This window comes from Neofelis nebulosa, chromosome 8 (assembly GCF_028018385.1).
Source record: "Neofelis nebulosa isolate mNeoNeb1 chromosome 8, mNeoNeb1.pri, whole genome shotgun sequence".
In the NCBI taxonomy this organism is placed as follows: Eukaryota; Metazoa; Chordata; class Mammalia; order Carnivora; family Felidae; genus Neofelis; species Neofelis nebulosa.
In genome coordinates, this window is record NC_080789.1 from 5734494 (window position 1) to 5748115 (window position 13622).

General features: G+C 53.3%; 1 protein-coding gene across 10 annotated transcripts in view; it reads left to right on the plus strand.

Annotated features, from left to right (window-relative positions):
* EFCAB6 (EF-hand calcium binding domain 6) overlaps positions 1-13622 on the plus strand; it is a 247752-nt gene that overhangs the window by 175625 nt on the left and 58505 nt on the right. For all 10 annotated transcript variants that reach the window (XM_058741086.1, XM_058741090.1, XM_058741083.1 and 7 more), the window contains one exon: positions 5345-5463. In XM_058741086.1, the coding sequence (XP_058597069.1) occupies positions 5345-5463 (119 nt within the window). The remainder of the gene's footprint in view (positions 1-5344; positions 5464-13622) is intronic.

Sequence of the window (13622 nt, forward strand, 5' to 3'; positions counted from 1 at the left end):
TGAAGGTGAATGCTGTAGATGGGCAATCGTGTAAACCAATTTGGTGTTGAGATGGGCGCATAATCTAATGACAGTTGTACCCACAGGGCAGTAGAACGGAGCCTGCGGGACTGAGTTCATCCAGGAGTGGGTGATCATTTCATAACGCAACAAGGACACAACACCTTCACCTTGGGAAATGTCTTTAAAACTGTACTGTGGAAGAATTTTCTTTCTTTTTTTTTTTTTAAGTTTATTTACTTTGAGAGAGAAAGAGAGCACAAGTAGGGGAGGGTCAGAGAAAGCAAGAATCCTAAGCAGGTCCCGCACTGTCAGCGCAGAGCCCGACGTGGGGCTCTCGATTGATCTCACGAACCGCGAGATCATGACCTGAGACGAAATCGGGTCGGACACTTAACCGATGGAGCCACGCCGACGCTCCCAGAAGGATTTTCACATTGTTGTGAAGAACGCCTCCACTTGGTTTCATCTGGTCATTTTCTTTCAATGTTTGCCTCTCTTGGCGTGTGTCCGATGTGAAGTTCTGTCTTGTCAGTCCTGTGCCGCCCCTGGGCTGCCTCTCCCCAGTCCCCTGCCGTCAGAGTTGACTGTGCGGCTCAGGGTGGCAAATCACACGGAGTCCTCCCGCTCCCACGGGTAGGGCTGGCCTTCCCGAGCCGCCCGGCGGGAGTGCGGGGCCAGCCCTGGGCTGTACTCTGCGACCACATGGGCATGGCAGCCGGGAGAGGGCCGAGCTCACTGTGTGACATCATCCTCCACACCCTGCACCCCAGCTTCTCTGGGCCTGCCTCTCCCCTCCTCCCTGCTATTTCTGTCCACTCTTCCTCCTGCCCCTATAATGCCCCCTCTGCTGATGCTGCCCTCCGTGGACCCAGGGGCTCCCACGGCCCCTTCCAGGCCCTTCCTGGATTCGTCCTGCCCTGCTCTGATGAATGTCGCGCAGCACATCTCCGGGGTACGTGGGTTTGTGCTGGGGGTTCAGTGGTAACGAAGACCCATCTTCTTCCAGCCTTCAGAGCTCACAGACCAGGAGAGGTGGCGGTTAAGAAACAAAGGCAGCTTATTAACAAAGCAGGTGGGCGCCGTGGGGAAAATGAACAGGCTGCCGGAGGCCTTTGTTTCTGCCTTGTTGCATCCGTACTTCCCGGAATGCTTCCTCCCCTGGCCCTACCATGGCTCTGTCGGGCCTCCTCCACTCCCTGTCTGGACCTGCCCGCTCTCGGGCTCGGTGACCCTCTCTGTGTGTGTTCACTCCCTTGAGCACGTCCTCTGCACTTACCTCTCCATACTTTGTTTTTGTTTTTATTTAGAGAGAGGGAGAGTGGGGCGGGGGGAGAGAGAGAGGAGAGAGAGAATCCCAAGCAGGCTCCGTGCTGCCAGCACAGAACCCGATGCGGGGCTCGAACTCACAAAACTGTGAGATCATGACCTGAGCTCAACCGACTGAGCCCCCCAGGCGCCCCTCCTCTCCACACCGATTCCCGTGGCCTCTCATAACCATCTTTATCCCTGATGTTCTGCAGAACCCCAAGTGTGTTTAAGGGGAGGTGTGGAGACCCTGGAGTGCTCTGCTGCTAAGCCAGCAGCCTCGGGTCAGTCCCTTCTAGAAGGGAGCCTGGTGGAAGTGTGGGAAGGGAAGAAGACTTGGAGGCTTACGGAGGAAGAGGAATCAGCAGGGGCATGTGGAGCCACTTTGTAGGGGATCAAGCGTCACTTCGTGCCGGGCCTCACACCTCTCTCGGCCCCCCCCGCGGGACTGCGTGCCCCTGTGTGTTTTATTAGTATTCGATCGGACATTTCTCCCACTCTCTCAATTTATCTTGAAAAAAGCTCTAAAGCTTTTTGGGATTCGTTCTGAATCCCAAACCTGCAGAAAGTAGGGTGACGCATAGATAAGACGCATTAATGACGGACGCCTGGTGACGAGGCGGGTGTTCTCCTACCATCCAGCACAGCCTTGCTCTTGCCTTCCGGGTCGTGGCAGACACGCGGCATTTGTCTCCTCTCTGGGCACTTCTGTGGGTTCGCCAAAAAGACCCGCGAATGTCGGAAAGGATGTGGTCCCCAGTAAAACTGCATTTGGAACTTGAACAAGTCAGGTACTGCGTCCTCTAGCTGTCCTCAGCGAGGGTCCCCGGCTGGCCACTCAGCCGGGCTCGGCCAAGGACACCACCGGCCGATCTCTTGGACGCACCCGCAATCCGCCTATCCTGGGCAGCTTAACAGGCTCACTTCCGTCTAAGTATGTTTAGAAAATAAGTTCATCGATTTCTTCAGCAAACATTATTATGAATTAACTATGCACCGTTGCAAGATATTAAAGACACAGCGACCAAAAAAAAAAAAAAAAAAGACACGGTCTCTGTTCCCAAGAGACTTGTGGTATAAGCACCAATAAGAGTGCTAAAGAATTGTATTATAATTGAAGGAGCTTTTTTTAAAGCTCATTCTTCAAGTTGTCACTCTACAGTGCAATGTAATAGTAATACATATTATATATATTATATATATATATAACGTGTGTATTTGTATGTGTATAATATGCATGAATGCATATAGTGTATGTAGTAATACGTACAATAACAATATACGTGCGTAGCTTAGGTACGTTTAAGGTAGTCACCGCGTATCCCAAGTTGTATCCCACCGTGTAACCCGCCATCCAGACGAAGGAGGAGAACACTCTCAATGTCTTAGCGCCGCACACACTTTGCATCAAGGGCCAGGTGGTGACCGGCCTTGGCTTTGTGAGGCAGGGGCTTCAGACACAGCCACTCAGCTCTACCGTGTGGCCCTCGGTGCTGTCACACTCCGCTTCCTCCTCCCCAGTGGATGCGTAACAGCGTGTCATTCTAGTTTTAGGTAGCGTGTGTTGGTTACTCGCGTGCGGTATCTTTTCGTTTATTCCTGAGGCGGGTTTCCTTTCTCCATGAAGGGCCTGCTCGTTGGTTTTCTCACTGGGCTCTCTGGTGATTTCTCATTGGTCGATAGGAACTCGTACCACGGTTTGGCTGCTAGTCTTTTGTCAATGATACGTGGTGCGAGTCGCTAATCCCAGTTTGTGTTCTGTGTTTGCACCCTTTTCATATGATATCTTTTGGTAAATATAAGTTCGTTAAAAAAAATTTTTTTTAATGTTTATTCGCTTTTAAGAGACAGAGACCAGGGAGTAAGCAGGGGAGGGGCAGAGAGAGAAGGAGACACAGAATCTGGATCCGAGCTGTCAGCACAGAGCCCGACGCGGGGGTCGAGCCCACGAACCGTGAGATCGTGACCCGAGCCGAAGTCCAACACCTGACTGCCTGAACCATCCAGGCGCCCCGGGTTCTTCTTGTTGATAGAGTCAAATGTGAAATGTGTTAACATTTCCTGTAGGTCTCGCCCAAGAATCTGTGTTTCATCTGAAGTCATGAAGACCTTTCAGCAGCTCTCCAGTGAAGCCTTTCCCATCCTGGTCTTGAGATCCACACCACGTGTCACCTATGTGTTGGGAGGCAGGGGTTCACTCCCACTCTTCCATATGGAGACCCGGTTGTCTGGCCCCCGTAAAGCCCATCCTTCTCCCCCTGACGTATGGCATCACCGCTGTCCTGCCTCGAGGCCTGCGGGTATCTCTGGGCTCCTCACTCTGTTCCCCGGGTCAGTTTGTCTGTCTTGGTACCTTTACCACATCACTGTAATCACAGTAACTCGGTAATACGTCTTGATCAGCTGGTAGGCAAGTCCCTCCTCCTGTCCTTTGAGAGTTTATGAATCAGTTTGTCAAGTTCCACAAGGCAACAAAGCGTTTCGAGAGAAATGCCGTCGTTACAATTTTGAGTCTTCCAGTTCACGAGCATGGTGCGTCTCCATTTATTCTGATATCTTTAAATATCTTTCGATAAATTTTTAGACTTTTCTGTGTAGCGGTCTTACGATCACTCGTAAGGTTTATTCCCTGGGATGGGGCACCTGTGTGGCTCAGTCAGTTGAGTGTCTGACTTTGGCTCGGGTCAAGATCTCACGGTTTGTGAGTTTAAACCTGTCAGCATAGAGCGCACTTGGGATTCTCTCTCTCCTTCTCTCTGTCCCTCCCCCACTTGTTCTCTCCCTCTCTCTCTCTCTCTCTCTCTCTCTCTCTCTCTCTCTTTCTCAAAATAAATAAACTTAGAAAAAGGTTTATTCCTAAGACTTTCTATTTTTGATGCTATTATAAATATTTTTTAAAATTTGTTCTCTGTGCCTGATATGTAAGAACATGAATGATCTTGCCTATTGACCTGAAATCCAGATTTCTTGCTAAATTCTCTTAGCATAGTAATTCATTTGTGGATCTTTCCTACGTATCCAGCCACGTCGTCTGTGAATAACGACAGCTGTATTTCTTCCTGTCCTGTTTTTTACCTTTTATTCCTTTTTCTTGCTTGACTACCCTGGCTGATACCTCCAGTACGACGTGGAAAAGAGGGCAGCGGAGACCTTGCCTGTTCCTGGTCTTAAAGGGAATGTCTCTGCCTTCACCATGGATTGTGATGCTTGCAGAGGACTTTCTAGACGTGCCCCTGCATCTACCTCACGGTGTTGTGAGGAAGAGGGTCAGAGGAGCTATTACTTCCAAACAGTTCAAGTCAGTGCCGAGTGCCACACATTACCTGCTAGTCTGTGGCCCTCTTAACAGGCCGAAAATTCCCCAGATACCTTTTGCATCCCTCGGGGACATTAAAAAGGTACCGTATTGGGGCGCCTGGGTGGCTCGGCGGGTTAAGCGTGCGGCTCTTGATTTCGGCTCAGGTCACGATCTCACGGTTCGTGAGTTCGAGCCCCACGTCGGGCTCTGCTCAGAGGCGTGGAGCCTGCTTTCGAGTCTCTCTCTTCCTCTCTCTCTCTGCCCCTCCCCCCCAACATAAATAATTAAACTTAAAAAAATAAAGCTACCGTATCATCGCGTCATCAGAGCTGGGGTCTCACGTGCCTCATCCCTGTCTTACAACCAGAGGACCAAGTCTGCTGCGTTGTCAAGATGACCACCTCCAGCAGCGTGGGCTACTGTCTCAATCCCCAGGCTCTGGGACCCTCATTTCTAATAGCTCTTGAGCCCAAGTTGTTGGCCGGGTCATACACCTGAGACCACTCATCACCCAGAAACCAGCCCCTTCCAGTTCATGACACTTGAACGCAAGTTTTGCTCGGTCACCTTCTTTACCGAAATGGTGAGGGTATCTGGAGCTTTGACTGAAAAGTAATTAAGCAGGTAGAGAGGGGAGAGACACGTCTTCTGTTGTTCCAGGTATTGGCTGTGGACAATCCTCTAAACTACCACGAACACACTGTGTAGGTTACTAATTGTCGTCTTGTAATATTGTAGAATTTTATAGAAACCGACAGTGAGGGCAACGGCATTCTTCGGCGGCGGGATATAAAGAACGCGCTGTACGGTTTTGATATTCCTCTAACACCGAGGGAATTTGAAAAGCTCTGGATGAGGTAAGTGGGATCCACCAGTCGACCCCCTTCCATCCCGAGGGTCCCAGGTTGCCGGCTGCTGCAAATTCAGCACCAGCCTTGCTCTGTGCTAGGGGGCAAGGTGCTCAGCTAGGAATGGTTTCCTCTGGTTGTGTCTGTCTGCTGCCCTTCCTCCCCATAGAGGCTGGTCTCCGGGAACATGGAGAATCCGGGTAAACCCTCATCATCGATACCAGACTTAAGATGTTTGCATTTCCAGGGAACCAGGAGTTCAAGCCCATCCTTATATCGCTTTAGAAAGCGACGTCACTCCCCAAACGCAATCCTAACGCAACTAGCTCAGCAGACAGTCCTGCCACGGGTGTGGGGAGAAGCAGTCTCTCCCCATCGCCTGCAGACGGAAATCAATGTCGCACAACTGTTTTTTGTAGATAAGGAATTCGTTGAAAGAAAATAACCAAACTTTTGGCAACTTGGGGTAGTTTCCCGAGGGTGTCTTAGACGGAAAATAATATCTAATATCGGTTACATATTTCAAAAAGTATTTTAGATTCAGCTGTTCTTGAATCAGGCCCCCAGTTGCAGTATCCCCCGCGTGGGGGCCTGAGTTTCCGGGTGCACTAACAATGAGGTCAATTTCCGAGTTCCAGATCCATCTTTGAATTACCTCCGTCCTCGTCGTGTGTTGGTTGCCGCTCCCGTCCCCGCAGGACGGTGCACACTATTGTGCATCCCCCCAGGGGCAAGCGCACGGAGCAGCTCATGTAATTTTTTAGCTTTTCATCTGTTCAAAGTGGAAGGCTGAAATGTTGGCCGAGTTTAGAATGAGGTGGGCTGTTTTGTGTCTAATTTAGAAAAGCAACTTGAAGTTCTTATAAAATCCTTATTCTTTTTTAGATCAGCTCCAACACAGGGCCAATTGAGGCTCTCCTTATTCATATTCTCTTTCAGTAGATTAAATGAGTGGGTCCCACTGAGTAACCAGAAGATTGGGCTCCCCAGTCTTTTGGATGATCCAAAGACGACTGTGTGGTCTCAATACTCGAGGACCTGTCAGGGGATACAAGCAGTCGCCCATATGCGGGGGCACAGTGTCGCCTATGATAAATGCCAGAGGAGGAAACGTGTGGAGGAAAGAGGGAGTAAAAGCGGGAGCGGCAGGTGGGGGCGGGGAGGGTGTGTGGAGGAACAGGAAGCTGTCGCGGTCGGAGGGAGGTTGAAATAGCTCCCGGGGGTCAGAGGAGAAGGGGGATCCCCTCACCCATGGGATGTCGGTGAGACGTTCCATGCGTGCTGGCCCAGGGCTCCCAGGGTGAGAAAGGAGGGGTGAGGCCATCAGGGCCCCAAAGCCCTGGTCTTCAGGCATTATATCAGCCGGGCATTCGGGACTAGCGAAGGCTGATCACCCAGCCACGCTTCAGGAAGATGGGTCAGGGAACGTTCAGAGAAGGGATGGGTGGGCCCAGAGACTGTCGCCTGCATCCCAGTGGGGCGGGACGAGTTCCCGGGCTGGGCGTGGGCCACGGGAAAGAGGGGTGTTGGGGCCAAGTGTCCCCCTCGAGGGGGAGAAGAAGGGCACGCTCACTCGTCTTCCTGAAGGGGGGATAGAGCACGTGTCCGTCGCAGTGGGAGTGAGACACTCCCTGCCGCTTCCGGCTCGAGTTTCTTTATACGTATACGTATGATTAAACGTACACACGTCTGCCCTGACAACTGATGAAGTCAGAACTGCTTCTGCATTTGTCCGCCGACTGCCCGCCACGGGTGCTGAGGGACCCAAAGGGAGGGCGCCCCGCTGCCAGACGGGTGGCCATGGCTCCTGCCTCCGTCCTCACAGCTGCGGGGCCTCTGTCAAGTTACTTAACTTCTCTGGGCCTCGCTCTGCTCCGCTAAGTTTGCTGCATGTGTCGGTCAGGGGAGGCCAGCCGCGGTGACAGACAAGGGTGTCCTGATCTAGCGTGGGCGTCGTGGGGGGTCTGCCCACAAGCTGCTGAGTGGACCAGGAGCCCCACCACCCCCTGGAGCTGTCGTGACACCAGGCCTGGGAACGCGGCCGTCACTTTCCCCGAGTTCTGTTGGCCAGAGTCCTTTCACGCGGCCGCGCCCACTACGGGGCAGGCTGGGAGAAGCGGTCTGGAGTTGTGTCCCGGGCAAAAAGAAACGGTGACAGGGGAACTCAGTGGTGACGTCTGCCACAGGTGGAACTACCCCCGAGGGATGAGGAAGAGGGGCATTCGAGACAAAGGAAACTTCAGGAATGTTAGACACCAGTATCTGGGCAGGAAAGCAGAAACCACTCTACTATTTCTGGCCAAGTGGGGCCTAAGGCAGTGACGGACGACAAAGAGGTCAAAGGACCGGAAGCCTGGGCGAGGGGGTGGGGGGTGGATTGTGGTATTACAGGCCAGAGGCTGCCGCCCCCCTGGGCTAGAAGAGGAAGAGGAAGGGGGTGAACCAGAGATCAGGAAACCGCTCTCTAACCTGGGACTGGAGGACAAACGGGAAACGGGCATTTCTGGAGGCATCTCACCCCAAGGCTGCCTCCGAATCTGCTAGAATCTCAGCCACTGTGCGGAGCAGGAACCACGGCCACGGCGGGAGGCACACCGGACACAGCCGGGACTGCCCTCTTCCTGCCTTCTGACTGGGCCCACCTCCCTGGGAGCAGCCGGCGGGTAACTTGGAAGATGTGCCGAAGGATGGGCACGAGGTTGAATGCCACCAGATGAACATCCAGCTGACGGGCCAAGGAGGGCTTCACATCCCAGGACCGCGGATTGACCTGAGCGGCCGGGACGTAGGCAGCCTGGGCTGTGCAGGAGAGTGGGCCTGCTCGTCCACTGGACCGGACTACGAAGGGCAGGATGAGGTAGGGACGCTGTCGTAAGGCCAGGTGGCTAGCAGGGAAAGACCTAGGCAGCCCTGCGTTCTAGAAAGATCACTCTGGCCATAGTGGGGAGGATGATTACAGGAGACTGGGTGGGCAGCACAGAGGTCAGCGGGCCAAGTGAGAGGACGTGGTGAGCTTTCCTGGCAGTGGAGGGAGGACTGGGGAGGAAGTGACAGGTGTGAGGGAGATTTAGGAAGAGAAGTGAGCCTTAGCGGCCCGGAGGGAGAGGCTGTGTGAGGAGATCGGATGCTCCTGCGGAAGTTGGGAAGACAACCTAGGTGGCTGGGTAGCCTGCGGCTAAGGGCTGTGGTCTAGCGAGGGCTGCACCTTGTCCCGTGGTGCCCCAGACTGAGCTGTGTGACCCCGGGCCCGTGGCTCGCCTTCTCCGGGCTTCAGTCATCTATCAAATGGGATGGCAATGGGGACCAAATAATATATGTGGAATACCTGGCGTACATAAGCGTAAAAAGTGGTCGCAAAAAGATGATACAGATTTGAGACTCTTTTCTGATTGCACTGTTAATGCAACACTCGTTTTAGAAGTCTCAGAAAATCCGGAAGAGCGTAAAGGAAAAGACAAGACAACAGCAAAGCAGCTGTAATGATAAATGGTGACCTGGTAGTGTGACTTTTCCACCCATCGTGGTCTCAGCTGGTCGTCCTCACCCTCACTCACCCTTCTGGCCTGTTCCTCTCAACCGCTCGGTCTTTGCTGGCAATGGCAGTTTCCCCGCCCTGCTTCGCGCCCCTGGTCCGGCTCTGGACCACAGGGCAGGAGGCGCTGAGCCGGCGACAGGGGGCTGGCCAGCCATGGGTTGTCTAGGCACCAGGAGCCTCCTGCGGTCGCCCGAACAATGGGAGGGGCGTTCTCCCCCACCCAGAGGGAGCTGGGACCGCTGTGACACGCTCTGTCAGCCCGGGGGGTCCGACTGTCAGAATAGGAAAGCCCCCCGACATGGGTAGGTGGACGTGAGCGGACAAATAACATCTGCTCTTTCAAAAATACAAAATTTAAAAATAGGGTAGAATACAGACAAGGAAAAAAAAAACAGCATCCATTATTCACTCAACATTTATTAAGCACCTGTGAAGTACATTAGTTTAGAGCCTCAGATGAGTCTGGAGGGTCTCGTTTATGCTGTGGAAGTAAATTAATGAATTAACCCCCAAATCGCAGTGGCGCAGCACATCGAAGTTTTGTTTCTCCGTTTTGTTTCTTACTCATCCTACGTCTGTAGCACGTGTAGCATCTCTTCTGGACGCTTCTCTCCCAAGCGGTGATTTGGGGATTTGGCCAGCTTCCAGCCTGTGGCTGCCTTGTCTCAGCGGGGGGCGTCTGCGGAACCACAGGATCACACGGGCTTTGGCGGGCTTCAGCCCCAGGTGACACCCTCCTGCCTGCGGCCTGGGGCTGGTCCACTGCCCTGCTCGGGCACAGGGGCCGGACAGATCGGGGAGCACCTGGGAGTTAAACGAGCCATACCGTGGACTGGCTTACCGGGGATTAAAGGAACAAAATGTTCGAGCCTGGAGGAGGCTGGTGTGAAAGGAAACCTGCTAACTGAAGCCAAATTAGGATCTGTAAGGAGCAGTGTGTTTGCTTTGGTTTTGGAGAGCCCGCTAAGAATAAATCACAAGATGGAAGCGTCTTCATTCATGCCTTCATTCATCTGAACAATCATGAAGCAGGGCGTTTCTGAAACTTCCTGCGTTGTAGGCCTTGTGCTAGCTTCTGGGGTTCCAGAGATGAGGCAGCCCTCACTCTCAGGCGGCTCACAGCTCAGCAGGGAGGGCAGACAAGGAACCCGACGGTGGCGGTGGCGGGGCGGTGTGTTCAGGGGAGGGACCCCAGGAGACGCGAGGACACCTGAGCTGAGTCTTAATAAACAGTCATTAGCCAGGGGTGGGGAAGGGCATGCCGGTGAGCAGAGGCCCGGGGCCCGGGGGAGGGGCAGGTCTGAGACGGGAGAGGAAGGGCCCTGCCTGTCTCGGCAGAGCCTGTCCAGCACGGGGACCACCGAGAGGACTGCCCAGGACCCACTGTGGGACATGCGCACCGTGCTGAGTACATTCTCTAGCCTCGTTTCGCCAGACAGAATTCATCTATTTTGGATCTAAAACAGACTTTGCTGAACAACCATGAAAAAAACACACCGTAAAAATTCACAGAAGACTAAAGCAGGAAAGCAAGTCTCAGGATGAACAGTAGAGATGATTAGTTGTATAAAGCCAGCCGACCAAGTGGACTTGATGGAAAGCTTTGGGGATCACTGGTGCCCCATTTTTGCACATTTCATAATTTCGTAGAAAGTTATATATTGGTATTCCGGCATCAAAAGAAGAGACGGTGCCAAGATGCCTGTGCCAAAGGTACCAGCTCCCTGGGAGCAGCCCGGACTCTCAGGTTCCCAAGAAGCTGGGTCCTCGGCATCGGCTCAGCCACGGCAGCCTCCTGGCTGGAACCTGGGAGCATCGGGCTGTGGGACACCTGGACACGGAGGGCCCCAAGGTGGGAAAGGACTTGAAGGGGTCCAATGAGCAAGGTCTGTAGAGATTAGGAAGGAGGAGACTGAATGGGACACAATGGCAGGGAAGGAGTTTTGGAAGCGCTTGGAGATGACTGGCCACATAGGCTCCTAGCTCAGCATGAAGAACTATTTATGATTCAGGTTGTCTGGCACTCCAGCGGGCGGTCTTTGAAGGGGTGCATTTCCCATCCCTGGCGTGGCTTTACCCAAGGCCAGACCACTACTTGCTGGGGGGCACAGAGGAGGGATCGTGGCCCCAGATGGCTCCAGAACCCGTGATTCCACCAGGACTTGCTGAATGCCGTGGCCATCAGACCACCCTCACAGGCGACACCGGAGAGGATTCCGTGTGTCCCAGGCTGCCTGGCCTGAGTCATCAGTGGGGCTTACCCCAGACCCCCTGACTCTGGGGTCGGTGTTAGGGGGTAGACCTGTCACTGACGCAAGAGTCGAGCACCTAAACTGAGCACGAAGGACTAAGACTTTCCAGCAAAGCAATCAGTGCGAAGCTATTCGAATCATGAGTGCGACTGAACTGCTGTGTGTACAATAAATGGGCAGGGTAATCTGATCATATCATAAATTAGTGGCCATTGCCACATGCAAATGCAGGCTTTTATGGGTCCTCTGTTTATGTGCACATTTTTCCTAGCACATCTGCTGCCGAACCGTTTTAAAATTCAACCTTTATAGGCAAGTTGATTTTTTAAAATGTTACGCAAAGGATTATATAATGAAGGGCGAGGTTATGTAAGCTGAATTAACTCTCTTATTATTCACGTTCACAACAATATTTTAGTCGCAATTGTGCAATCTGGTCTTCCGTTCCCCTGCGATGAGAATAGAATGTTTATGATCTTTATTAATGAAGTAATTAAGAAGCGTCTTTTCATTCAGTTCAAGTGTCACGATTCAGAGTTTGTTGTCAGTAGTCTCTTGTGCACAACACGCCAGGATGGCAGTGCTTCCTGGGGAACACGCGTCCCCTGCCTTCGTTAGCTCAACAGACAAGTATTGATAATGAAGCTTTGGGAGGCCTGTTGCCGGGCGCTGGGAGTCTGTTTGTAAGATAAAGACGCGTGGTTGCTCCTCGAGGAACTTGCCGTCTGGCGGGGGAGGAAGGCAAGTGCTACAGATGCAGAGGCAAAAAGAAGGACGTGGTCGAGCCTGTGGGAGTCAAGCAGCCACAGGACACCGGCGTGTGCTCCCTGGGTGCCAGGCCCTGGTCTAAGCGTTCACCCACCGACCCTCACCAGACCCCGGAGGAATCCAGGGGCGGGTGGAAACACAGCACTTGCTGCGACTTAGGAGGAGAGAGGGGTCGCTTGTCAGCGGGTGGGCTCCGCACCATTCTTTCCGGAGCCCTCCTGCAGGAGTGGGGAGCCCTTGGGGGCTTTATCCAAGGGGGGTCTTGACCAGAGTTGCATTATTCTGTCGCTCTGCTGGCCCAAGGCCGGTCGGGCCCGATGCAGTTCAGGGAGAGACGCGCGGCCCTGGGATCACCCTAGGGGCTCAAGGAGCGGCACCCCTCCCTAGGTCCATCGATGGAAAACCCCACTGCCCTTTCTGCAGCCAGAATTTTACCCCCAGTAGCAGGAAGAGCTGTTTGCTAGAGGCCTTGTGCCGCCTGAGCGTCACTACCCTACAAGAATCACAGGACGAGCCTTGGCAAGGAGATACCCCACCGGCCCCCTTTGGTGGGTGTGGCACTTTGTTTTGTTTTAGAAACAAAATCCACTGAATGCAGGTAGAATGGTATCTGGGGGGGTGGGGGGGGGTTGCAATTACGAAGGTTGTACCAATAACAGACACCTGCAAAGGCCTCAGAGGCTTTCGTGAATCTAGTCGGAGGGGCGGTCCGGGTGCCGATCTGAGACGTCAGGTCTGGGAAGGCCTTTGGCGGCTCCCAGATGAGGGCACAGAGCTCCAGAACGGCTGAGCGCCTTGCCAGGGTCTCCGGGCCCGGGAGCTTGTGTTTGACTTGGAGTTCTCTGCCCTGGGCCACCTCGTGATCACTGGGGGGGGGGGTGGGGGGGGGGTGGGGGGGGGTGAAGCTCCTTCCTTTGTAAGATACTACATGACAAAAGTAGGTCCGGGTGCCGATAAGGCAAGTAGAGTCAGACACTAGGGAAGGAAGCTACAAGCGTGTAGGGCACAGAAGCAAGAGTGGGGAGGGGGAGAGGCCTCCGGTTCTGTGGACGCCTCGGGGGAACAGCCCCCTTGGCCTTGGGGAAGGGTGGACAGCATTCCCACGCCTGGAACGCGCTGCAGGATTTAGCACAGGGGCATGGAGTGTTTGCCTGGACTTCCCACCCCTCACCCCCCACCCACCACCCCACCCCTCGAGGACAAGAGAGTCAGGTGAATAAATACATCTCCTTCATTGCTGCTCAACTGAAGCCGGTGGAAAGGTCTCCGTGTGTCAGAGGCGAGCGAGCGTGGGGTTCGGCAGATTTTTCCTCGTCTTGTCAGTTAACGAGCAGAGGGAAGCTCGGCCTCACAAAGGAAAGCCGTCCGCCCTTATGCTCAGACAAACGTCCAAACAGCCTGCCAGAGGATTATGCCCACAACGCCGTTTAAATATAGGCTTGGTTCTTGTAACTCTTGAGTTCGTCTGGGAAAAACTCACATCCGCAAATGGCATTTTTATCGGTTAGATGAGGACCAAGATCTTTTGGTAAAAATAAATGCTTTTTTTTTCCTTTAAAGAAAATTGGCAATTTGCCTTAAAATTTTTATTGAAGTAATTCTATTCTATTTGA